Raw genomic sequence first — 23,571 nt, 5'->3', positions numbered from 1 at the left:
GTGGGTCACCCTTACCCACGAATTTACATCCCTACGAACATTTTTGTCAACGTACTGATTAATTAAATCTACCAAATAAACGAGCTGCCAACGAAATTACATCCCCACGAACCAATAAAATTTTGCTTGCCCACAAACATTGACCCCCAGGAATTTAAATGATTCCACAGTAAAATATCGAAAATCCTATCCTATATAAAGAATATTAAGAAACACTTTAGATCATTTTGGATTTTATATTTGTGAGAAGAAACATTAGAAAACACTTTGAATTACACTAAAGGATTCTCAAACAGAAAGAGGAACAAAAAACAAACATTTTTGGATATCTTTTTACAGGAAAAAATTTAAAATTGTTTTATTTGCAATAAAATGCTTTAGAGTTAAAAATTTAAATATGTCAAGAAAAGTCGGATAGACGTTAATTCGATATATCCTACTGAACCTGAAGTAAAAGGCACTACAGAGTCTGACACATCAGTTTCATATTTGGATGTTTACTAGAGAAAGATTTCACACTGTTGACAACTAAACTTTATGATAAACGTGGTGACTTCTATCGTGAACCTCCCCATTTTTGTAACATTATACTATTATCACCTGCATATGAGGTTTATGTCTCACAGTTGATTCGATACGCAATCTAGAGCACGTTCTACTTACGAACAATTTCTAAAACAAAGCAGGCTATTGACAAGTAAGTTGATGATAGAAGGATATCAACAATTTCGTGAATCAAGTTTTACATTTTGTAATTCATAGGATAAAGACATTGCTTGGCATAACAATAAGAATTCTTTAATTATGCTTTTTCGTATTAACTGTAAACAAAATAAATATTTAAAACATCAAAACAAACGAACTTTTTAAAATTTTATTTTTAAACCATCATTTCTCAAAACTTATTTGTTCTTGAACAAGAAAGGGTTGTTGTAAATGTTATACATTCAGGTACATGTGGCTATAAAGTCATACCAATTTTTTATTCTTATAAAAATGTAATAAATTATTTTAAAAGTATGCATTACTCAGGTGAAAAAGGGGTTTACAATACTTCAATTTATACAAATGTTGTTTTATCCAAAATGCTTGAAAATAATTCAAAATACCCGTATGCCAATTGTACAACACAAGTCTTCAATTAATGCTTGTAAATGTGATTTCTTCAGTTTAATATTTTCATCTTTATCATTCCTTGTGTACCTTTTTTTAAAAAGCCAACACTGATTCGTATCAGAAGGAATGACGCTGCTTGTTTAATTTTCCTAGTTATATACATGTAGCAGAAATTTTTAATAAATCGTGTAATGAATAAAATACAATTGTAAAGTTGCAAATCAAAATATTCAGCAATCTGGAAAGTTTGGATAGAGAATATACATGACTGTGTATATGCATGTTTTCAGGGAATGAATTTAATGAAATGACAAACTTGTAGACAGTATTCTGTGAAAAGATACTTATGTTTGCTTTGCCTTTTTGTACAAACATTGCAACTTTGAACATAACTATAGATCAGTTGGATACTTCTTAAAGATGTTGATGCACCTCTTTGAACAATATACATATTTGTACTGCAGAATCTACAATATCTTTCTTTCCCTTGTAAATGATTGTATGAATTATGAATGCATCAAGACAAGAAAATGAAATAGTAAATAATTTATTAACTTCACAATCAGTTGTGGACTTTTAAAAAGACTCCGACACTTTCTGAAAGAGAGAGAAAGAATGACGCAATCAGTTTTCAGTTTCAATCAGTTTTTAAAATAGAGTGGGAGGCGGCATCAAATGTACATTTGTGAGTAATGCTAAGGTACTTAGCGTAATTTTTATTTTATTTATTTATTTATTTTTTTTTTTTTGATTATCAAGAACAGTTTTTTTTCTATTATTGCCAATGAAACATTAAATATGTACCTCTGGTTTTTCCAACCCTAATCCAACACGGCACTTCCTGTCAATTTCACGATGGTGATTTTTAATCATCTCTTTCGGTTTCTGCTGCAATGCAACATTAGCCTCTTCTGCGCACTCTTTGACCTCAAAGACCCCTCCACAGCCCTTGAACACCCACCATTCTTTGCTATCTGCTCCGATTCCGTATTTTTCCTCTTTGGGTTCACATTTGTAGTACGAGTAGCGTTCTAAAAGCTTTACAGATTCAATAAAGGAGTTGTTGAAGCGAGTTTCTATCACAATGGGCTTTTTGAACATGCTGTCGGCGCATAACGGATACCTGGCACACTCCACTGAAAAAAGAATAAGAGATTTACTTGTGATGATAAACAATACATATAGGTCTATGTTTGCTCTTTTCAAATATTAAAATATCTCTTACCAATTACAAAGCAGTTAAAACTCACTAGCGATATGAAAACAATCTTTAAGTTATTTGAAATTAACTATGTACCTACATTGTGCTAGTGTAATGCATATTGTAGCAGCGAGATAGAGGGTCACTCCAAAGAATCCAGAGTAATTCATCCTGTAAATAAATGAAACTCACAATTGATAAACGATTTCCAAAAAGTAACTAATTCAAAGAAGAATATTAATTATACTAATAATCAATTAACAAAAGAAAAATTGACTGCATGGTGTTTTATTGATACAATTTGTGCTTTATGTTCATTAATACTTTCATTCAGTGTCAATTACTAGAAAAGAATGTCTCAAGGTATTGCCGTTAAAAGTAGTATTCGAGAGCAATATGGTTTTGGTGGATGAAATTCAGAAATCAAATCAAGGAAAAAGTTCCACAAACGGGGGTGGTGGGGTGGTGGTGGTGTAAGGATTCTTCTATAGATTGTATCGTGGTCGAAGAAAAATTGTCGTGCAGTATCTTGTTATATTTCGAGTATTTCTGGAGAACTTATGAAAATAAGAAATTTAGTGTGTGAAAAATTACAGGTATTTTACATTTCGACTTAGACAAACTTGAAAAATGCTAATGTAAAGGACAGTTTTCCTTTTAATTTTAATACTAATCAGAAAACAAATATAGTTTAAAATCTGCTTATATTTGATAACCAGGTGATTTTGTCTTTGCCCCGTTGGCTAGGACTTACTTGTCATCGTGTTATTTGACCACACTTGTTTTAATGATTTATTGAACATGAATATGCCAATCAATTTAGTTACCTGCAAAACAGTGCAATACAAACTGATTTTAAAAAAAGATAACATTTAAAAAAAAATCGAAATATCGCTAAATTTTACTAGATTAATCATGTATCAATATTACGTAAAACACATCACGTACAGTACACACTGTACTAATTATTGGTTAATGCTTCCGGCATGGCTATAACAAAGATCATCGAATGACAGGACTTTATTATGCTCTCCTCAAGGTAACTGATCGGAAATCATGATCTAAATATGGATTTCGTCTTTAAATCAAGTAACTCGCAAGATATTAATATACGTTTGTAGGGAAGGGGGGTTATAAGCAAATTATCTCCTTATCATTCTTTTTAAGAATATTTTTTTTTTAAAAAAATGCACATGACTGTATATAACGAGCAATGTTTCCTCTTTATAAATTCTCCTTTCTGAATTACATTATAAATATTAATAATCGCCTAGTTATGACAATATATGCAAATTTACTTATGATCAACATAGTTATATACATACATGTATATAGATAAATTAACTGTAAATTTTGATTGTGAAACATGCAATCTATGTAGTAATAGTGGTGGAAATTGGGATATGCAGAGAGAGAGAGAGAGAGACAGACAGACAGAGAGAATGTTTGCAGGATAAATATGATTGATAAGTGATGGGAAAGTGTTGCAACAGCTGGAAAAAGACGAGCTTTATTCCAAATTCTGGATTATAATAGACAATATATCATATAAACTGTTTTTTCAAATATTAAAATTGTCCCACATATTCCTATTAAAAACTTCAGGTAGGTCAATTACAGTACATGTAAATGAACTTTAAAATTAAAATGAATAATGAAGAGTAAAACAGTTTGTGCTCTGTCTTAGCAATTCCCAAAGAATGGACGTTTATAATTTACCCAGGGTCTTTGATTTAAAAATCATAAATTGTGAATTTGTACAAAAACATCGTAAAAGAAAACACCTGGGGACTACAAGTCAGAAGTAATGAATGCTCAGGATTTTCACTTCTCTGTTTTAGTTCTGTTCAAATGATTCGTGATGAATTCCAACTATGCTGACATTTTTTTTAATGAAATAGACAAAATCATAATCATTTCATGCCAAAAGTAAAAATTATTTCTCGCAATATTGTTCATACTCGAAACAAAGAATATAACTTACCTTGCAGACGACATGTTTTAATATGGCTGAAGGCAACACCAGTAAAACACAAAGGAATGATGGGAGATATATAAAAATATTCTTGTCCTAGGGTAACTCATGCGTTAACTGCACGTTCTTTATATGCTTTGATTTTTGACAGCAATTTTGAGAAAGAAGGCAACTTATTTGTAATAAAAGAGAAATTCATCGCAGAATTATTTTTTTGTCTATTGTATTTCTAAATAATCTTCCATTATATATATATATATATATATATATATATATATATATATATATATATATATATATATATATATATATATATATATATATATATATAAACTTTATAAACTTGATCTATTGTCTGATCAACTGCTTAGAGCTTGTTGCTGGGTCTTTTCATTGTCGGGTCTTTTTGGAGTTGTCGGGTATTCGGGAGTTGTCGAGTCAAATACCCAACAATTATAGACCCAACGATTAATCCTCCTATTTCCTTATACTTGGAAAAATGTTTAAACTAAATTGTTAGGCCTAACGTTGTATTGAAGTTCATGAATTGTCATTGTTCAATCAAAAACCGCTTGATAATGGCGCGAAATTAGATGCGGAATGAATGGAGATACTAGTATGCCGAAGTTCGAGATCTGCAATTCGGAAGGATCCAGAAAGTATAATTAATTAAATACGATGCAGGGTATTTATACATTGTCTCATCTACACTTATTTAGTAGGGTCCATGGGAATTTTTTTTCTTCTAATTTTAATAAGAGCAGTAACAAATACATGTATAAATCAATATTTAAAAGCCAAAAGGCTTAAGCCACTTGTTTTATAATGGAAATCGAAATTCCTCTACCCAGTTTTGCCTTGACTAAAAAACTAAAAGGAAAGGTACAGGAACAATGTCGGGATTTTTAAAAGGTTTATCTTTTCTTTATAAACAAGTATTGTGCCATCTTAACATCAACATAGTTATATGCCAAGCACATCACTATCAAACTGCACATGTTTTTTTTTTCTATTGCTTGCAGACGAAATAAACGTAAAAAACCTAATATGATGGTGGCCAACGAATTTATTGAAAGATAAAGGTATTTAGAATTCCCTAAAAAAAGTTTGGATTAGTGATGAGATACGTAAGAACATGTTATCATGTGCCTTTCAGTTCCATGTACATGGATTGCTCCTGGTTTATATTAAATAAATTATACCAAAACAACACAAGGGAGGACACCATCCTGGACCCCTTCCTTGCTTCAACCTAATTCACTTTATTTTCCTGTATTCTACTGACTCAGTCACTAGTAATCATTCTCCTAAAGTATGATGCTTGAATTATTCTCGGACAATCTGATCAAAATCCGATCCTTTGATCCGCTCACATAGATCGCTACACAAGGATCTTAAGGCAACTCCATTTAGGGTCATCTCCTGGTGACCTTTCTATTAAAACATTCATTAAAATTTTGACCAGTCAGAGAGATCGTACTTAAGCGATATTCGGGAAAATGAATATAGAAGTGAAAGTACCTCTGGAAAAGATCTTATCATTTCGTACAAAACAAAGAGCTAAAAAAAAAAAAAAAGCAAAAGCAGTTTTTCAAGCTTGATAATGTATCCGACCCATGGAGCAAGCACTGTGTCATTTATTTACACCCGTTAAATGCCGTTTTCCATACTTCTAATATCATGACAATCCTGTTGCTTGTGTTGCCTGTCGTTTTTCCGATTTTTATGAGTGATAGAAATTTTCTCAAACCCAGCAGACTCCCATGTGTCGGAAATGAGATTCCGAATTTTTTTTTATATTTCTGACAAAACTGGAAATACTTGAGTCATTTTAGTCATGAAAATATGACGTCATACTCAGAATAATGTAAGTTTGGATACAAAGTTAACAGTAGTTCAGTGGCATGGAAATTGCATTAAATTCTTGTTTATAATTTTTTCAAGTAACTCGTTGCTATGTTTAAACATCATGTTTAACCAAAGAGGATATTGGGAGATATGAAAAAAATTTCACGTTCCATAAAATTCTTTTTAAACATTTATATATAGGGGTCCCAAAATTATAGAGGGTTTGAGAGGGCAACCGGCGATTTCTCACCCCCTACTTGTATCAATCTCAACGCCTACTTTGGCTACTAACATGTAAGTTGTAAAGCTTAAAAAAATTAAGACCGAGGATTTTCTTTCATTTAAATGAATTACAATCACATACAAGCACCTTAATAGTTTTCAAAGAAGAGAAGTGTTACCTTATTTGAGTGTAACGATCCCTAATTTAATTTGGGGCCAAAATGAAATGGGGATCGAAAATCGGGAAAACTTTCAATCTAAGACGATGGATAGAATTACGGGTTACTTTGCTAAAAAGCCCAGATTACGTAAATCTGAATGTTTTTTTAGATGTATTTGAGGATTAGCACGAATTGTTTGTTGTGTAAACAAAACGATGAACACAATTTACAGAACAAACCCAAGGTTTACAACAAAGATCCTGCAGTCCGATTCAAGAAAACTGCTTCAGAGGAACAGAGAAATTCCGCTCAACATGGAGGAACCATACAAAGGGAGATAATGAAGTGATGGCAAATACAGTACTGTGGCTGGTGATCTGGAGGACTCCACACCTGCAAACAGTGAGATAATGCATAAATTCGTGTCAAGATAACCAGCGAACTGCACGCCTTGGATGATGATGTCTCCAAATTGTCCAATGTGGTTACTTACAGATGGAGCCAGTGTTATGCCAGGGAAATTAAATGGCCTGTGTGCACGACTGAGAAAGGAGTTTCCGTAGCTCATTTCCGTTCACTGTACATGTATTTGCCATCATTTGACATACGCATGTATCAAATCATGTGATCAAACAGCATATATGAAGAAGGTATCAGACTACCTGCGATAATTGTGGAATTTGGTTTTTTTTGTTTTTTTTTTTTGAGGACTCTCCTAAGGGAACAGTAGTTTTAGTAAGAGTGCAGTTAGAGATGGCTTACTGTTCAGTTAAACTCCTACAAAAGGCCAGGAAAGCTGTCGTGCAGAAGGTGAAGAAGGCTTAATCAACAAGATGGTTGTTGTCCTTTGGGGCAGACGTGAATGGGCTCTTTATGGACCTCCATCCTACAAACCCTAAGAGAAATGAAGGATGAAGTCATTGCCAAAGGTCTTCTTGCCAAAATGCATAAAATCAAATGTATCTGTTTCATACTGAAAGATGAAATGTACTACCAATCATGTCTTCTCTCAATCGAATATTCCAAGCAGGGACTATCAACTTTGCCAGGATTGAGCCAACTTTATAGAAGATCTCTCTTCAAGAGTAAAATAGATGATTGATTAATTGTTTGTTGTTTATCGTCCCTTTCGAGATTTTTTCGCCCTTTTGTGTCAGCACCTACTGCGACACGGGACCTCGGTTTATACGGTCTCATCAGAAGGATCGGTATCCACGTCCCGCAGTGGGATTCGAACCCGCGACGTAAGGAGCAGCTCCTTACTCCGCGACTCTAGAGCAACTCTAGAGCAGACGCTCTAACCACTGCGCCAGGCGGGCGATTAGCAAAATAGAAATGACAGCAAAAGTGAGGAAGAGTGTATATATTGGCAAGTTTGATATTTAATGTGCATTCAGACTCTTACCTATATATTTCTAAGCGATTTTGATTTACTAGGCTTTCAGCTCGACGGTATGTTCTATATTGAGAAGTGCCTTCCAATGGGGGTTCTCTTTATCTTGCAATGTATTTGGAAAAAAATTGCTACTTTCCTTCATTGGGTAACTTCAGAAATTAGTGACGTCCAAACTTTGAAGTATTATATCGATGATTTTACGTTTGCATGTGGCACAACTTCTGCTCTAAGGTAATGCAGACTTCAGGAAAATTTGCTGCCAGCTAGGGTCCCATTAACTGAAAAAAAATCTGTGGGCCCACCTTTAATTTTGTATTTTTAGGTTTTGAAATAGACACCATTGAAATGTTTGTTTGTTTATTGTTTAACGTCTCTCTCGAGAATTTTTCACTCATATGGAGACGCCACTACTTGCCGGTGGAGAGCTGCAAATTTTGACCTATACTCGGCACTTAGGGCCATTGAGCAGTGAGGGATCTTTTTCGTGCCAGCACCTTCTGCGACACGGGACCTCGGTTTATACGGTCTCATTCGAAAGACCGGTGTACACGTCCCACAGTGGGATTCGAACCCGCGACGTAAGGATCAACTCCTTACTCCGCGACTCTAGAGCGAACGCTCTAACCACTGCGCTACGCGGGCGACACCATAGAAATGATCGTAAGAATCTCTTCTAGAAAATGTGTCCATGTTGCAAACACATGAATAAGAAAAAGATTACACTTAAAGACCTCATGTCCCTATAAAGAAAACCTACTCTCTTTACTCGGGCAGCTGCATCAGGGCCAGCTTTCGTAAGACGCCTATGCAATGAAATATTTGGGGTTTACCATTAACACCACTACATTAAAATAAGTCAGGAAATGGGAGAAGACATGTTAAAGTGGTTAAGATGCTTTGGCCAGATTTATTTACCGGAAATTGAGTGGAATTCGACTGAGGTCTTAGAGCTTTTTACAGACAGCACTGGTTTGGGATCATTAGGTTGTGGTGCTTACTTTATTGAAGCTTGGTGTAAATTTTCTTGGCCCAGTGACCGATAAGGAACTCTTAGATATGAAAACACTTGAACTGGTCCCTATCGTATTAATTGGATATTGCTTATGGGCGATAACTTAACAAATATCTCGCTAAAATTGAATATTGCTAACAATTTATTCCGCATCGGCTTTTAAAGATATCTTTGTTGACATTATAGAATCGCTAGAATTTTTGGGATAAATCGCTAAATTTTCGTCTCGCTAGAAATTCCACTTATACTGTATTTGCTGCATGATGCAATTTCTCGTAAACAGTGGCGTCGCCTCCGCTTGGCTGCACAAGATACCCAGAAGCACCTTTGCCAGTGTCACTGAAATTTCAGAAGCTCTTCTCCAGTTTGAAATAGGAAGACTCTTACAAGGATCTAAATCACAAGATGAAAACACACCAAATGAGTTTAAAGGCATACTTTAATTTTTGTAATAGTCAAGGTTTAGGTAGTCCATGGCGGACTACTTTAGACATCGCATGGTGTGGCTTGTCCCTATGTGAACTTAAGTTTTGGGGGGTTCAACCCAATCTTGATGGTCCACTATTTTGGCACTTTGGAAGGTGACCAGATACCAGTTTAAGGGCTATGTTGACAAAGGCCATATATTAGCTTTGAACATCCCAGTCAAAGGTTACATTCTTTTAGAATTGGAGTAAGTACCGATCAAGCGTTAAGTGGTTCTAACCAGAAATCGAAGTCATCAAAACTTCTGGTAGATGGAGGTCAAAAGTTATAAATCATATGAGTGTATTCCTAATTTTAAGTCGAGCAAGCTTCTTTTTCAGATTCACAATTTATTTTGTTATTAGGTTAATCTATTATTAAGAGAGCTTTCACAGAAGCAGCAAAATTGTTGCTAAAAAATATATTGAAACTATTGTATTGATTCAAATGTGAATTCATGATATAGGAAAATGAAGAATTATTGAATATTCTACAACAAAAAAATCTTATTTCTTACTTCTATGGTACAAAGAACAGTAATTTATTTCCCCTAAGATACGAAATTCGGTTCATCGCCAAATTCATTATACCGCCATAATTTCGAAATTACGAAAGGCGGCAGTGTATTGAGGACTGACTGTACTTAGGTTTAGTTATATATTTTCATTTTTTTTCTTTTTAAAAGTCATATAATTTGAAAATTCTTAGGAATCGCGCCTGTGTCCACCAAGCTCCTTCCTGCGACCATGTCCACTCGCTATTAAACACATTTTATATAATTTATATCATTTCATTCATATAAAATACAATACATTGTTCTCCTACAAATCAACCGTTCACGGTAGCTCAGTCGGTAGAGCACTCGCTCCGTGATCGGGAGGTCGTGAGTTCGAATCTCGGCCGCGACTGACCTAAGTCGATAAAAAATGGGTAGCAACTGTTCCTTCGCCATGCGCTCGGCACTTTGAAGTGAAAGTTGCGGGTCTTTCGGATGAGACCTTAAGAACCGAGGCCCCATGTCACGGCAGGCATTGGCACGATAAAGATCTCTCACTGCTCAATGGCCCTGAGTGCCGAGTAAAGGTCAAAATTTGAAGCCCTTCACCGGTATATGGTGACGTCTCTATATGAGTGAAAAATTCTTGAATGGGACGTAAGACAACATACAATCAATCCCATACAAATCATCTCAAAATTAAGATCCACCAATTGTTTATCCTTCGCATTGTATTTCCTCAATACGGGTTGACGACACGGAACCGGTTTCTTTGGGCAACGCAGATAAACTTTTTAGCAATGGGAAATTTTATCTTAATTGAGAGATGAAATTGAAAAGAGGAAAATCGTCATTTTCAAATTTTACCTTTACTAACGTTGCCAAAAAGGGAGCAAGTATAAGAAGAAATAGCAATAGCGATTAAGTTACTACCATAAAGAAAACGTATTACAGCGGGACAGTAGATGAACTGAAAAAAATGGACATATCTTAGTGGTCAGAGTAAAAAATCGCAAGTAACAGGCCGGAACAAAGAAACAGAACGAGGAACATTGCCTTCTCATATCCGAATTCAACGTTGCAATAATTGGAAGTCATGCATATCCTGAACCCAGGGAGGGATTGACAAAAGAACATGGGACTTAGAGGAAAGCAGTAACAGTAAGTCTCGGTGTCGGAATTCATCACACCGCAAATGTCAACAGAGGTATCGACCTCACCAATAGATAATCACTTATTAAATGTCTGTATTTTCATCTTAAATGTATGTGCAGCTGTTGTGTGCAATTTACTAATATATCAAGACACCGCAATATCAAATTGTCTGTCTGGGTGTATGCCGGTATGGGCCGGTAAAATGGGACAATACTTATATTTAGCATGCCTTTTTTCGTGTGTGATTCATCGTGTGTATATATAAGTACAACTATATAATTTATCAAATTAAATACACTTAAGGAGGTATTAAGGTTGTAAAATGCTAGGAATAGACTTTTTGTGAAATACTAGGGCTCATTCTGAAAAAAAAATTCTGGACTGACAGGCTATTCACCTCAACCAGTCCAATATTTTAGAATGATCTAATTTTAATAATAATATTCGCTTGCGAGAAAAATCCGCGAGCTTCGCGACCTACTTTAACTCGCAAATATTAATCGCCGCGAACCATTTACTTTGCTTTGTATTAGTAAAGAATGTTTCTTCAGTCGCAAAAATTAATCGTCGCGGATTGATTTCAAACTGACGAATCGAGAATAAAAGATGACGCGAATAATAGTTAGTTAACAGTATCCCCTACATTAAGTTGACGAATGAAAAAGATCATGCTTTTATTCATAATATTAAGACAGTGGAACAAGAACAGGCTACGTTAGAAATATAATTTTTATCATTTCCATCCATTTAGGTCAATTCAATTAAATGGTATTACAAAGGAGTGCATGTTTAATGTGTTATATGTACCTTAGCATGCAGCAATTTAAATCTGATGCTTTCATGGACGCCCGCGCATAATCGTACCAATTTCGTTAACAAATGTTTTGACTTGGATGGAAATGTCTAAATTCTCAACTTTCAAGTATGCTAGTAAATGTTTCACAGTCTTACATCAAAAAGCAGGTAGTAAATATGGTTAAACTGAGTCTAATGTATCTAGCAACCAAAGCTTAATAAGCAGTAGTTAAGACGGGAGTGCTTCGACTCATGAGAAAACAGCCTAAAATATTACAGTAATGTGATTTCAGTATTGCACTGGTGACACTATCATTAAGTTCCTAACTTTATGTATTTTGAGGAATTAAAAATTAATGCAATTCTAGAAAAGGCTCTTTTATCGTTGTTTCTTGTATTAAAATATTAATAAATTAACGCAATCAAGTACATTTTCTGTTTTATTCAGTAAAAACATTGTGTTTTAAGATCTACAGCTCTAACGCATTTTTTGTCTGAGTAATACAGCCACTAAATGAAGAAGTATTTGCAGTTAAAGTGATGGATTGGAAGATGGGGTGACAGGTAAATGATCAAAATCTGAAAAAGAAGAGGAATATAATGTTAAAAAAAGCTACACTTAGGAAATTTAAAATAGGGATCAATGCAAGCCTAAAAAATCTTAGCTCACGTAACTTTAGTCTGGAAAAATTAAAGAGAACTTCATTTCAAAAACATTTTGCAAATAGACAAAGAACTACACACGCTAACTCTTGATTCCTGCCTACATTTTACACATTCAATACTAATGGCAACTTGGCCGTAAAATCTTTGTTGAATGCAAAGAACAGTTCAATGGTAATTTACTGATTATTTTAATGTCAGTGTTATATAGTTAAATACCCCCTAATTCCAGCTCTTTAAATAAGGGAGGTGGACGATATTATCCATTGAAATTGGGCTTTAAAGCATCAACACATTTTGAAATATTCTTGGATATGAATAAATGTTCCTTAAATCTTTTCGTACGTATTAACCATATAAAATTAAACATATATTATTAATAAAATACAATTTTTCAGTTGTAAAACCCTTTGAATTTGGTGAAAAATAAGCATTTTTGTAGTTTTTTGTCTGTAAATATATGCTCCCCCCCCCCCCGTGAAACACAAAAAGCTTTAGTATGAATTTGTGAAATGACAGTCCATAATACCTGTAAAAAGGAATTTTTGTTTCACGGGGGGGGGGGGGGGGAGGAGGAGGAGGAGGAGGAAGATGTTTTAAAAATATTTTCCGTTTTTCCGTTGATTTCTATAGTGAAAAACACAAGTTTTACCAAAATTATAGAGTTATCTCTCTTTGTTTTCCCAAGGAAGTATTGTTTTATGAAAATTCATATAAATATCTATATAAATATGAAAAATCATTCAAATGTGTTAATTTTTGAAAATTGACTTGGAGGTAGGCGGGAGAACAATGCTATCGTTCGCAGTTCTTAAAAAGATTGAGAATATGTCAACGAATAATGTTATTATTTTGAGACCCCAATATAAGCTTTACGATATTTCATGATTAATACCTCCTGAGCAGATTCCGCAGAATTTCCTGCAGTTTCTGTTTCTAAATAACCGGTACAGGTTGTTTGTACACATATCGCTTTGGTATTCATCACAGTTTGGTAGTACATCGTTACATGGTATCGTTGTTGTTAAAACTAAAAGATAAGTTAAAAAAAAATCGCTTTATCCAGGAATGGCACTCTATGCTTGTTTGTGTTTTTTGCTCCTTTTTTTTTTTTTTAAATTATTAGCATTTTAAAAAAACAATCACCTTTATTTATTTTTGAATTTCACATATCTATGAACATTATTTGCCACCGTAATGTGCTACATAGTTTATTTTGTCTCATATTATACCTACCTTGACAATACCCGCAATAGGCTCGGCAGTTCTGTTTTGCCCAAGGTGCATATATACCATTTTCGTCACAAACACGGGTAAAGTTATACAAGATACACTGAATATCTGGATTATCTTCACACTCTGAAAACAAATAAATTAATTTTTAAGAAATAATCAAAATATAGACAGAGAACTATATCACGTTATGTAAATATAAATAGTATAACCATTCCTATATAAGTGTACCCCCATTCAAAATGCTTTTGATTTCTTTTCTTGCAATAACGTTCTTGGCCAGTTTTATTTAAATAAAAAGTATTCTGTGCATGCTACAAAAATAAACTGGAAAAGGGATTAATTCTACAATGTCAAGTCACAGTTCTTCAAGATTTGCACGTCAATACAAGTTTTACGAACGTTCTACGTATAAAATATGAAAATATACTGATCAGATTTTGATTCAACGTGAAATCTGGCATGTACTGATCGATATCATTATGATGATACCATTTTAATAAACAGCACTATCTCATATAAAGTTTATATAGTAAGACTACTCACTACTGGTGTCGGCAGTATAACCATTAGTCACACTCAGATCTGGAGTGTTGGATGCTATGTAAAAAAAACCCGTTTGTAATGTGCAATTTCTATTCATCGGAGAATTCATTGTTAAAAAAGTTTTGCATTTAACATTTTTAAAACGAAAATTTACCATTTTTTTGGGGAACCTGCATCTCTGTGGTGGTTTCTGCATTACTAGTTGGTCGCTTTGTAGGGATACCTGGTGGTGTTGTGCTAGGGTTTGGTAAATCGCTACTACTTACGACTGGTGTGCTGACTTCGTTAGGAGGACTGGTGGTGGATACAGGGGCCTTAGTGGGTGCTATAACTGTAGGAAAATGTAAAAATAATGCTATTTATGTGAAAAGAAGTTTCATATAGTCACTTTAGAAGTTTTAGGTGGGAAAATAAACAACTTGACTTCAAATTAAGCATTATAGTATGATATAGAAAATGAAATTCATGTAAAGCTTTCAAATAATGCTATTGAAAAAAGATATATGTGAATATGTGTTAACTAAAATCCCGATTTTTTAAAAAACAGTTGAGGATGGAAATCGGTAATGTTGATGTCTAAAAGACAAAATTTTGATTCATACACCATACATATCAATTTTTGATTTATAAAGTCAAAATATTTTAAAACAAAGAATGTAAAGTATGGAGATTAATTATAGAGAAAAGCTACTCTATAAAGACATATAATACGACCATATCAAATGAAAACTTAACAAATTTAAGTTTTATAAAAACGAAATTTAAAAATATCTTGGTATATCTCATATTTTAAAAAAACAAGAATGCTTTTAAGACGCAGACTTCAATGTCGAAATCAACATGTAACAATTTATAAAGAAGTATCAAAGCATTTGTAAAAAGAGCCATATGTGCGAAAAGTAAGCTAAGCCACATTTGCGTTGTAAAAAAATTAAGCAGTCCCCAGGGAGTTTATTTCACAAAAGTTTTCTCAATGCTTAAACTTACTTTCATTCTGTATTAATTGCCATAACTGCCTTCTTTTTTAAAAAAAAAGATGGTTATTCAATGCAAATTAAATATTTGTAAAGAGACCATTGTTCAAAGTCTTAGTCTAGACATGATTCACGAACTTAATGTTGTGCAGTGGTAGTCTAGTCACGGTTCACGAACTTTACCTGTTGTACCACTGCCATTATCGTTGGTGACGTCAGTAGACCCTTAAAATGGATAGAGAAAAATCCAATCATTATAACTTATACGCAATACAGAAATACGTTAAATAATCTAAATAAACAGTTGTGCAGGTTCTTTTAAAATAAAATTAGAACAGTGATCCGTATTAATAATCATAACATATGCCAGAATGTCAATCACATTTATTTATAAAGAATGTCATAAGAAATTTAATAACTAACCAGTTGTACCACTGCCATTATCGTTGGTGACGTCAGTAGACCCTTAAAATGGATAGAGAAAAATCCAATCATTATAACTTATACGCAATACAGAAATACGTTAAATAATCTAAATAAACAGTTGTGCAGGTTCTTTTAAAATAAAATTAGAACAGTGATCCGTATTAATAATCATAACATACGCCAGAATGTCAATCACATTTATTTATAAAGAATGTCAGAAGAAATTTGATAACTAACCAGTGGCTGGCTTTGTTGGTACAACCAATGGAGTGGTGCTGCCAGGAGGTCTCTTGGTGGGTACAGCAGAGTCAGTTGAAACTTGGCTTGTATCTACCATTCCAGTGGTCCCTGAACCGTTGTCTGGTTTAGTAGGTGCAACAACTGAAGTTGTTTTAGATGGATTCACCATGTCCGTGGTATTTGGTCCGTTTGGTGATTTAGTTGGATTTACCATTGTTGTGTTATCTGATCCACCATTTTCAGAACTGGTTGTATTTGCACCTGAAGGTACTAGAAGGGAGAGAAAAGCAATAGGCAAAAGCAAAAAAGCATTGTCCTTTGAAACCTTCTAGTTATGCACAAGAAAGTGAAAGCAAGCTTAAAGCAATACCAATCATCCATCTTTATAACACTATAATAATTTACCTGTGCTGTCGGTTGAAACGCCACCTAAAATGTAAAAAAAACAATGCAAAAGTAATTTATCAAAACCTAATTAAGGTTATCATTATGGATTCATAATGTATGAGTAATAAATGCAATTTGTTTACCCTGTCCACAAGTATCAGGTCCACTACCACAAGGAACCGGAACGAGGGAACTATTTCCACCAGCTTGACTGCTTCCTTCTGTTGTAGATACTCCTGATCCATTATCAGGAGTTGACGTTGTTCCGGTTGATCCAGAACCTCCAGCTGTTGTGTTTTGCCCACTGCTTGAGTTAGTGCCTGACCCATTATCAGGAGATACTGTTAACCCAGTTACCCCAGAGTCAGTTGTGTTTCCGGTTCCCATACTTGTTACATTGTCTGATCCAGATCCATTGTCTGTTGTCGAAACAGGGACATTAGTTGTGACTGGTTCAGGAGTAGTTTCATTAGTACTTGGTCCTTCTGTGGTCATCATACCGGACCCATTATCAGGGGTAGTAGAATTAGTATCGGTTTCATTTCCAGACATTCCAGTGCCATTATCTGTAACTTGAGGCTCCATTGTTGTAACCATTTCTGTTGTCGTTTCATTCCCGCTATCTGTTGTGTTATCTACTGGTTCTACAGGAGCCTCGGTTGTTGTCATTTCTGGTGTGGTAGTTTCTGGCTTTTCGGTTGGTTTGGAGGTGACCCAGTGACCTGCAAAACACATTGTTCTTCGTTTTCAGAAATACGCTTTATTAATTGCTTTTAAATATTTCTTAAGCGAAAGATCGACTACTGAACGATATCAGAAGATAAAGGACATATTATAAACACATATATTTGCACAAAAAAGAAAATGTAATCAAAATGTAATCAAATTACATTCTTGGGCCGGCTGTTGCATACCACCATGTTGCATATTTGCTGCAAAATAAGAAATTTTAGGTAGAAAAAATGGTATGACATCATTCCAAAATTGTTATTTTCTGTACCACAGAAAAAAATAAAGTGATTAATAATCAAAATAGATGCATCACGAAATTCACTTTGGTATATAATAACATTCTGGTAATAGTAAGATTGTAATAAAAGAAAGGTCATACTTTCTGGACCAGTTCCAGGAACCAAAAGATTGTTGCATACTTTCTTTGGTTTCTCTGTGGTTGTGGTAGGCTTAGGAGTTGTTGTGGTGGTAGTTGTTGTGGGTTCAGGGGTAGTGGTTGGCTCCTCAGTAGTAGTTGGTGCCTCTGTAGTTGTGGGAGCCTCTGTCGTGGTAGGAGCCTCTGTTGTGGTGGGGGCCTCCGTTGTGGTGGTAGTAGTGGTAGGAGCTTCGGTAGTTGTAGTAGTTGTCGGATGTTTTGTATGTGGTTCGAATGGTACTGGTCCACCATGATTTGCACTGCTTCCGGGAGGCTGAGGGACTTGACGTTTAAGTGCTGCCAAACAATCAATGAACAAGTGAGGAAAGTGCAAATATTTCCAAATTTTGTCAATTTAGAAGAATACAGATCTTAAAAATGGCTAAAACTAAATAGGTAAAATATTTTCTATCACTTTTTTTTTTTTTTTTTTTACCTAGGAACTAATTTTTTTATTCTATACATTGATCGAAAACAATACAAGTCCTAAAAATACATTACATAAAACCTAGAACAATACATTAAATGTATCCTATTGTTACGTTGTCGAAAGATACCTCCCTTCAAGGAGACATTGGCTAAACATTTAAACTACTCTCAGATCACACAAAATATTTAGTTTTATACTAACGAGGAGTAAGTCGTTTGCTTGGAGCATAAGTCCTACCAGCAACTGGTGTGGGAATGTTGACAAATCCTGATAGATACAGTTTAATAATTATAACAAAATGTCAGATTTAAAGTATCAATTTTCTGAATAAGATTTTTCTATTATCTGATCTGAATTAAATTTTCTGATTAATATTGAATAATATTTCTTTTGAGTAAGAAAGGAATCCGAAAGGGAAACAAAGTATTCAAGTTCTATTAATATTAAAGGAGAAAAGTATGACAGAAACCAATGGGAAGATAGGCACAAGTACGGTAATGCTTCATTTCAATGTAGATGAAGATAACACAAATGGATTGCAAAATAACATAGGTAAACATTGGATACAGGCATCAAAGGGACAAATATGAACAAGACATGAATTTCATAAGATTTATTATAATCACTGAACATGAAGAAGCAACGAAGGATGTGTACATACAATGAAGTGTAGGTCGAAATTTCTATTAACAAATTAAACATCAAAATGATATGCAATAATAAATATTGAATGCAGCAGGAATCGGTGCTTTGAAAAGTCTTCTTCCTCAAGAAGTTGACCTTGTGAAAAAACATAAAAACATAGAGTCTGCAACAACGAAGAACATGTATGCTTCCCCTGGAAACATTGAAAGCAAAAATGAAATGATAAGGGTGACTTCTCCTCCTGCCTCTACCTGCGGGCAAAATCATTGGGCCACTTGTTGGCAGTGCAGGTGTGGGCATAGCAGGTGTGGGTACTCCCATGGTACCTGTAAAAATACATTTCCTAGAAAATATGCTGTCTTCGTATTATATATAGAGGAAAAGAAAAAATAACAGATTGGAAATTGAAAAAAAAAAATACGTATTTCCAATCCCACTCGCCATTTTAAAAATAATAAATATACTGTATGCAGTGTCGATTTATAGAGAGTCAGGAAGATGTATGGAAAAATTGACTGAAAAATGTTATGCTAATAATGCATATACATGTACTATTTGCATGCAGTTACATGTATATTAACTTTATCAACTATTTTTTTTTAAGGTTTTATAATAGGGTTTATTAGCATTTTCGAACAAAGGAAGGACGTGCAAAATCCTCGAGCTGAAAATATTGTCCAGGCATGTAGTACCGGGAAGGGACAGGGGTTTTCTTTTTCCTTCTTCCCCCCTCTCCCCAGCATGGTATTTTACTGTAAGTTTATCATGGAAATTGTTATTGAAAGGCATCAACTTTTTGTTAAAAACCGGGTCAATCCCTCCCATGCAGGTTTATGTATCAAGTTTTCTTGTGGGAAAGAGAACATTTTAACAGTATTCATCCCCATGAATTAGGTTTTTTGAGATATGTCAGATTTCCTTTTTTATGTCAGATTTCCTTTTTTATGTCAGATTTCCTTTTTGGCTTGTCAGCTTTTTTTGTAGAAAAGATATTTTGAATCCCTCCACCCCAAATTTAAAAAAAAAATTGAAAGAACGATGCTACATGGCTGTTTTGATAGTGAATAGAAAAACTATTTGTTTACCTAATTATTACTTCAAAATTACCATAATTTATATCGAAGTTGAAAGATATTAACACTTTTTGTCAATATACCGTACTTTGTAGAGTAAAGTTTCATGATATTAATTCAAAGTTTCAGAGTAAAGTTTAAAAGCATCGAAATAAATCAAAGTGAAGGTTCAAGGTTTTTAAGATTTTACTATATATTAATCAATTGTTTACTATAGATAACTTTGTTAAATTTCTGTTTAGAAAATCTTGTATTTGTAACGCTGTTTATTTATTTAAATTTTCTTACTCTGGCCACCAGATGGCGTGCAGAACTGACAGTGAGCTCGGCAATTTTCTTCAGCCCATGGGCGATAAGACGGATTTGTACAAGCCTCACCAGAATAAGATTTACAGTTGGGAATTTTGTCGATACAAGGTGGCGCTGGTGTTGCTAGCCCTAAAAATGGTAAAAAGCCAAAACTATATTGTAGGATCAATAAATAAAACCAATATTACATAAGCAAATAATCAATAAAAAAGTAATATTATATATTGAGAAATAAGCAAATAAACCGTTAATTACACATTTGTAATGGACTTTCAATGCTACAACATACCTATACAGAATTTACATGTATTCATACAGTTATCCTCGGCCCAGGGTCTATATGTTTTACATGCTTGCTGCCCATAATCCTTACAGTTATCCAGTTTATCAACACAACCTATAGTAAAAAAAATGACATTATATGCATTAAATTTAGTAGAATACACCATGAATAGAACACCTGACAATATATTGTTCTTTGTCTGTAAAATTGGAATACTACTTCGAAAAGAATATAATGCAAGTTAATTTGAAATTAGTTATTTGTTCTTTGTTTGTTTTAAACTAAATAGGATCATTCTCTATAAAATCAAGTGTTAAAAAAGGAAATTGAAGGAAAAAAATGTGTAACTCAAAAGAAGCTAGAAAAAGACAGCAAAAGGTTATTAGAGACAGTAACTTATAATTTGAATACTTACGCTCTGGTGGTATAGTTGTAGTCCTGGAATCTGCTGTAAGAAGCTGTTGCGCTGTAATTTTAATTATTTATTTATAAGAGTGAAAATACTACATTAAATTTTATAGGGAAGTTAAGCCATTGATATCTGAACTGACTGTATTTTTCCTTCCTTTCAAATAAATGTAACATTCATTACAAGTATATGTACACGTAGATATAATCTACTCAATTTTAATAATCGAATATTCGTTTGCCATGCATGAAAAAGGTAAACATTTTTTTTATTTCTATAGATTATTTATTCATTTATAATCTTTCTGCTCGAAGTGCACTTCGGAAAGCTAATATAGAATTTTTCACAATACTGTAAAAAATTAAAATATGTTTTTTTTTTCTTTTGCTTTAGCAATGTTGAAAGAAGTAATAAATTTCAAAGGATGTCCGAGAAATAGCAAATTAATCCTACCAGTGCATTGTCTGCAGAAGTAGCGACAGTTTTCCAACACCCAGGGAGCGTATTTTGGGTCACTACAAATTCCTTGCCCATACTGTTTACAATCACTTCTCGTATCAACGCAAGGAGCAGGGGTTGTTGGGGGGCCTAAATTGTACAGACGGTATTGTTTCAATATAAGGAATAAAAATTATCAGATACATTAGTTTTAGATTAGTTTCTTTGTATTACGGGTGCTGCTGAATTGGTATTACAATCTTTCCTGAATGCATTTCAAGGGTTATTAACACATTCTTTATCTAATTACATTTTAATTTCTGTAATTAAAGAAGAGTTTTCAATCAAACTGTACATTTAGATTTACAATGCCCAGTTTGGGAGATTTAAATGTCGTACACACTGTACCTTGACAGAAGCCACAGTATAGAGGGCAATATTCATTTGCCCATTCCAAGTACGGGGCAACACAAGACGTCTTTCCAAATGCAGGGCAGTTGTCTAACTTATCTTTACAAACTATGCAAAAAAGAAAACAATATTAACAAACACTTTACATCCAAATGAGAATGCCCAGATACACTTTAAACATACTTACAAAAAATATTAACTGAACACTGAGAATTAGATATATATATATATTTTTTTTGGTCGCTGATATGCCATTGTTAACGTACATCTACGCATTTGATAATTTTTCCTCCTACAACATTATTTCAAACGAAAACGAAGGCTATAACTACTACAAAGAATACAAAAAAAATAGACAAAGAAAAAAATTAATTTGAAAAAACCCATAACTGTGTAATTAGTTCTTCATTTCTTCGTTCCTCTTCAGAAAAAGTCGCGATTGAGGATAGCCTCGGTTTGATTATTTCCTTTGGTATGTCTTCTAGATGTCGATAATATCCCCTTTTCATGAATTTTTCATTGGTGATGGTCAAACTGGCGGCGGATTATTCCTCAAAATTTCAAGGACTTACTTTTCCGATTTTTTGGTTTTTTGTCGAGGTCAAAATTCTTATCAGTTTCAATGAAATGAGTATTCTTACCAGAATTTTGTGCCGCAGGCGCTGGGGCATTTGTTCCAAAATGAAGACTAAATTGTGCATTTACACATCCCGCCAATATGGCGCTAGTTAATAAAACACAGAAATTCATTATTTGTTCTATAAGTTAGCTAAATGCTGCCGGTGCGATTCCCGTGATCCAATGCAGCTAAGTGAACGAAGGGTGAGTCTTTGAGTATACTGTGGGCGATAAGATAAGACCACCTGTTTAATTCTCCTATTGCATTCTGGGACCTATCTTGGTGACGGCTTAACTATGATCGAATTTGCTAGGGGTCCTCCGTTTTATACAATCCAACGAAGTCATTGCACTTGAATTACCCATATTCCCTGCGCCATTTTCTTTTGAATGGTCACTGTTACGCCTGTTGACGTAAATTGTTGCACTCGGTAGTACTATATGGACTTGTCAACAGAAAAGTACCTATTGTACTCCCTTAAAGACGGAATAACTTTCCTTTTGTTTATAAATTTGTAGTCACGTTGTAATTCGATTTCTAAAGGGACGAAAATTTTGGAATCATGTAAATCTGACTGAAGGAATTATATACTTAAGACGAGTTAGTTTCTGCGGGTTACCAGATTTTAATAATACAACAAAAATTCCGAAAGGGGGTTATCTTATAAAAAGATGACAAACGCAGTGTCGAAAGGGGATATTTTACAGATGTATGTAATTTTAATTCTTCAGGTTGTACATGTATGGTCCAATTAATCTTTTTCATTTCAGCAAATTATGATTTATCACAGAGTATTTACAGTGTTAAAGTTTCACCCTTTACGAAAATTACACGTTCAAGTTCGCATCTATTCCAGAGGAAAAAAAATAATGGAGGGTTAAAAAAGATGGATAAAATAACTTGATAATGTATTCATTGATATATTATCATTATTAAAATTTTATTTCATAAATAAAAATCAGAGAACATGTACTGGAATATATAGATGACTACATATATCATTTCGTGTTTAATTTATAAATTTCAATATTTTTTGTAATAAAATGAATTTCAATGGTTTACAAATTAGTGCATAGTATGCATATTTGTTTCATGAAATATATGTTTGGATGTACCTGACGGATATAAGGCTTTTCTCAAAAAAATTTAATTATACCCAAACTCAATAATTATAACCAGACAGTTAATAATAATAACTTTCAAATTAATGGAGCACTGCTTTTTATGACACATGTTTGACTGTGCCATTGGGAGTTAAATTTGTTTTCTTTGATTTTTTTCTCCCCTTAAAAAAAAGAAGCTATGAATTAGGTATGGACTAGGTAGTGAATGCATGTCAGATATCATTTTATCGTAATTTAAAAAAGCCATGTATTAGAAAAGCATTTAACTATTTGTAAATACAAATAGATATTTTGTACCGATGTTTCACATGTTTGAAACGTGCTGTTATAATCTGCATAAAAGAAACGGACGTTAACTCAAATTCATTGAAA

The 23,571-nt window shown here is 33.8% G+C and overlaps 2 protein-coding genes across 2 annotated transcripts; both read right to left on the bottom strand.

Moving 5' to 3' along the window:
• Positions 1–1,647: 1,647 nt before the first annotated feature.
• On the bottom strand, positions 1,648–4,358 carry LOC133181407 (uncharacterized). The gene is made up of 4 exons (XM_061315921.1): positions 4,302–4,358; positions 2,418–2,488; positions 1,921–2,252; positions 1,648–1,713 (listed from the first exon to the last, which is right to left on the bottom strand). The coding sequence occupies exons 1-4, from the start codon at positions 4,313–4,315 to the stop codon at positions 1,693–1,695; spliced, it is 438 nt and encodes a 145-aa protein (XP_061171905.1). The 5' UTR covers positions 4,316–4,358; the 3' UTR covers positions 1,648–1,692.
• Positions 4,359–10,100: 5,742 nt separating this feature from the next.
• Positions 10,101–22,384, bottom strand: LOC133181337 (mucin-2-like). The gene is made up of 16 exons (XM_061315855.1): positions 22,098–22,384; positions 21,454–21,564; positions 21,061–21,195; positions 20,614–20,664; positions 20,205–20,312; positions 19,895–20,044; positions 18,785–18,859; positions 18,090–18,155; positions 17,423–17,755; positions 17,202–17,243; positions 16,455–17,033; positions 16,330–16,353; positions 14,439–14,615; positions 14,285–14,338; positions 13,742–13,864; positions 10,101–10,153 (listed from the first exon to the last, which is right to left on the bottom strand). Exons 1-16 carry the CDS (start codon positions 22,204–22,206, stop codon positions 10,101–10,103), a joined length of 2,190 nt encoding a protein of 729 aa, XP_061171839.1. The 5' UTR covers positions 22,207–22,384.
• Positions 22,385–23,571: the final 1,187 nt, after the last annotated feature.

This window comes from Saccostrea echinata, unplaced genomic scaffold, assembly GCF_033153115.1.
Source record: "Saccostrea echinata isolate AGI-Se365-2 ecotype Australia unplaced genomic scaffold, CSIRO_AGI_Sech_v1 ptg000008l, whole genome shotgun sequence".
NCBI classification, from domain to species: Eukaryota; Metazoa; Mollusca; class Bivalvia; order Ostreida; family Ostreidae; genus Saccostrea; species Saccostrea echinata.
This window is presented reverse-complemented; position numbering and strand designations above follow the sequence as displayed.